Source organism: Cherax quadricarinatus, chromosome 32 (genome assembly GCF_038502225.1).
Source record: "Cherax quadricarinatus isolate ZL_2023a chromosome 32, ASM3850222v1, whole genome shotgun sequence".
In the NCBI taxonomy this organism is placed as follows: domain Eukaryota; kingdom Metazoa; phylum Arthropoda; class Malacostraca; order Decapoda; family Parastacidae; genus Cherax; species Cherax quadricarinatus.
This window is the reverse complement of record NC_091323.1, coordinates 32,404,042-32,408,339: the sequence shown is the minus strand read 5'-3', so window position 1 is coordinate 32,408,339 and position 4,298 is coordinate 32,404,042. Positions and strand designations below refer to the sequence as shown.

The window sequence follows — 4,298 nt, the reverse complement described above, 5'->3', positions numbered from 1 at the left end:
TTCCAAGCGCTTTCGTGACTACTCACGATAATGTGAGTAGTCTATATATTCTTGGGAGTGTCGAACCAATGATGGGAAGGCTTCAAGTATAATTCACTGCTGGAGTATTTAATTTTCCCTAATAGGATTCTCGTGCTCACATCAAGTCATGTCTACTGTGTCTCCTCGCTTGATGTCACTTTACATCAATATGTTAGTGTTAGGTGCTAAATGAATCAGGTTTCTAATGACCTTATCAGTTGGTCAATCAAAACTGCCTCTGTGGTTGACCTTCGGTTGGACTGGTTGGCGTAGAAGACGACGATGTTTGCTTCAGTTCACAGTGTGATTTATGGTTTGGGAAATGTTGATAAATTGCAGGACCTAATCCAGTGAGCTATGGCAAAAAAAAAAAACTGCATTCAGTGTATATACACTGAGAGGCATACACTTCTCAGTGTATATATCCTCAAAGCCTTTTCCTTGATTAATGCGGGTTTAAGACCTATCTACTACACGATAGTGGTGGTTCCCTGTTAACCACCAGTCAAGAACACTTCAGTCTCTGAAATAATTATTAAATACTCACTGTGTACATACACTCCGTGTATATAACCTAAGACTGAGGCACCACACACACACATACACTAGCCGGCAGGTGTTATTCACTATAATAATGGAGATTCCTGAATAATGTGGCACAATAGTCATGAACAATGTGGTATAATAGAGTCCTGAACAACGTGGTAAAAATTGCTTTGTGGTCGTTATGGGGAATGTTTATGCTTATTGTTACAGAGTTCTTAATTTATCTCGTGTGTTAAATAATTAGCTTAATGTTAAATAATTCCCTCTTATTAGACAATTCACCCGCGTTAAATAATCCACCCATGTTAAATAATTCATCCGTGTTAAATAATTCACCCGTGTTAAATAATTCATCCGTGTTAAATAATTCATCCGTGTTAAATAATTCACCTGTGGAAGATAACATTTAATATTTATATTTCCCAGTGTTCACACATATAATGTTCTTCCAGTTTTTTCTCTCACTGTTCATTGGTAATACTGAACAGGTGAAGACTGAGGGAAAACAGCGAGCTGGACCTAAATGGTGACAACAGTGAACTTAACAGAGCGAAACTGTGTTCCACAATGTTTTGGACAAAACCCATTTAGTCTTGGACAAAAACATCGAATCTTGGACAAAAATATTGAGTCTTGGATCAAAACAGCGAATTTTGGGCAAAAAAATATAGAGTTTTATAGAGTTTTATATAAAAAATATGGAATCTTGGACAAAAATATTGAGTCTTGGACCCCCCCCAAAAAAAAAAATAATTACACTTAGCTTCGAACTTTTCAGCCAAAAACTAGCACCATCGTCAGACACTAACCATTAAAAACAAAATTCTTTCTAAATTAGTTTAAAATGTACATAAAAGTTGCAAAAAAATACGAAACAAAAAAATATCTCAAACTGCACACGAAAAAAATGCAAAATTGCAGAGTGCATAAACCAAAACTTGAAAAAACAATCCAAATTAAAACGCAAAAACAAGTTTTGTTGTGAATTCAATGTCAGAATGAGTTGATAAACAAGGTTAAAAAATATTTACTCTTAAAATGTGGAAAATGAAAGGAAAAGATGACGAAGATAATGAAATGAATACTGAAAATGGCAATAACACACACACACACACACACACACACACACACACACACACACACACACACACACACACACACACACGGGGCCAGGAGCTCGGACTCGACCCCCGCAACCTCAACTAGGTGAGTACACACACACACACACACATATGCATGCACATACAACAGGCCTAGTGTCTAATCGACATGTGCCTAGGACCAAATGGCAACTAACAGTTATAATCCCTGTACACAAGCCACCGCCACTACCGGCGGCCAGACTGGGTAAAGTCTACGGACCTCACAATCCACATTTCATTTACAATACGACTCTATTACATTTTCTACGCAAAAATATCTCTGACAATAATATTCATTGTTTTATGAGCTTAAAAAATCCGGTAAACATATAAATCAATTTATATTTTCCTCGAAAAGTAATGGGATGGATGTAGATAGGTGACCAAGCCATTTGAGATTACTTAATATATTTTTATATATCTGTTGCAGGGGCGTGGTGCGTGATGACGTCCGTGTTCACTGTAAGGTCGTCCGTGTCAGTGGTGAGGGTATACGTGGCTACCTGCTGGCTAGGTGAGTGTTTAACATCTCTCTTAATTGCTGACAAAGAGGTGTGTGTGTGTGTTGAATTGCATGTATACATACAAACACAGGAGCCAGGAGCTGTGAGCTGTGAATCGACCCTTGCAATCTCATATAAGTGAGTACACACACACAGTCACTTGTTCGTAGATGCATTAATATATATATATATATATATATATATATATATATATATATATATATATATATATATATATATATACACATATATATATATATATATATATATATATATTATATATATATATATATATATATATATATATATATATATATATATATATATATATATATATATATATATATATATATATATATACACATATATATATATATATATATATATATATATATATATATATATATATATATATATATATATATATATATATATATATATATATATATATATATATATATAATATATGTATAAAGGCAAAGGGAACAAAAGAGAGTGCAAAAATTATAGAGGGATAAGTCTGTTGAGTATACCTGGTAAAGTGTATGGTAGAGTTATTATTGAAAGAATTAAGAGTAAGACGGAAAATAGGATAGCAGATGAACAAGGAGGCTTTAGGAAAGGTAGGGGGTGTGTGCACCAGGTGTTTACAGTGAAACATATAAGTGAACAGTATTTAGATAAGGCTAAAGAGGTCTTTGTGGCATTTATGGATTTGGAAAAGGCGTATGACAGGGTGGATAAGGGGGCAATGTGGCAGATGTTGCAGGTGTGTGGTGTAGGAGGTAGGTTACTGAAAGCAGTGAAGAGTTTTTACGAGGATAGTGAGGCTCAAGTTAGAGTATGTAGGAAAGAGGGAAATTATTTCCCAGTAAAAGTAGGCCTTAGACAAGGATGTGTGATGTCACCGTGGTTGTTTAATATATTTATAGATGGGGTTGTAAGAGAAGTAAATGCGAGGGTCTTGGCAAGAGGTGTGGAGTTAAAAGATAAAGAATCAAACATAAAGTGGGAGTTGTCACAGCTGCTCTTTGCTGATGACACTGTGCTCTTGGGAGATTCTGAAGAGAAGTTGCAGAGATTGGTGGATGAATTTGGTAGGGTGTGCAAAAGAAGAAAATTAAAGGTGAATACAGGAAAGAGTAAGGTTATGAGGATAACAAAAAGATTAGGTGATGAAAGATTGGATATCAGATTGGAGGGAGAGAGTATGGAGGAGGTGAATGTATTCAGATATTTGGGAGTGGACGTGTCAGCGGATGGGTCTAGGAAAGATGAGGTGAATCATAAAATTGATGAGGGGAAAAGGGTGAGTGGTGCACTTAGGAGTCTGTGGAGACAAAGACCTTTGTCCTTGGAGGCAAAGAGGGGAATGTATGAGAGTATAGTTTTACCAACGCTCTTATATGGGTGTGAAGCATGGGTGATGAATGTTGCAGCGAGGAGAAGGCTAGAGGCAGTGGAGATGTCATGTTTGAGGGCAATGTGTGGTGTGAATATAATGCAGAGAATTCGTAGTTTGGAAATTAGGAGGAGGTGCGGGATTACCAAAACTGTTGTCCAGATGGCTGAGGAAGGGTTGTTGAGGTGGTTCGGACATGTAGAGAGAATGGAACAAAACAGAATGACTTCAATAGTGTATCAGTCTGTAGTGGAAGGAAGGCGGTGTAGGGGTCGGCCTAGGAAAGGTTGGAGGGAGGGGGTAAAGGAGGTTTTGTGTGCGAGGGGCTTGGACTTCCAGCAGGCATGCGTGAGCGTGTTTGATAGGAGTGAATGGAGACAAATGGTTTTTAATACTTGATGTGCTGTTGGAGTGTGAGCAAAGTAACATTTATGAAGGGATTCAGGGAAACCGGCAGGCCGGACTTGAGTCCTGGAGATGGGAAGTACAGTGCCTGCACTCTGAAGGAGGGGTGTTAATGTTGCAGTTTAAAAACTGTAGTGTAAAGCACCCTTCTGGCAAGACAGTGATGGAGTGAATGATGGTGAAAGTTTTTCTTTTTCGGGCCACCCTGCCTTGGTGGGAATCGGCCAGTGTGATAATAAATAAAATAATACATGTATATATATATATATATATATATAT

The 4,298-nt window shown here is 37.2% G+C and overlaps 1 protein-coding gene across 1 annotated transcript in view; it reads left to right on the top strand.

Annotated features, from left to right (window-relative positions):
* Positions 1-2,136: 2,136 nt before the first annotated feature.
* LOC128690197 (zwei Ig domain protein zig-8-like) overlaps positions 2,137-4,298 on the top strand; it is a 176,796-nt gene continuing 174,634 nt past the window's right edge. Inside the window, exon 1 of the mRNA XM_070090731.1 lies at positions 2,137-2,223. Within this exon, the coding sequence (XP_069946832.1) occupies positions 2,154-2,223 (70 nt within the window). The 5' untranslated portion in view covers positions 2,137-2,153. The remainder of the gene's footprint in view (positions 2,224-4,298) is intronic.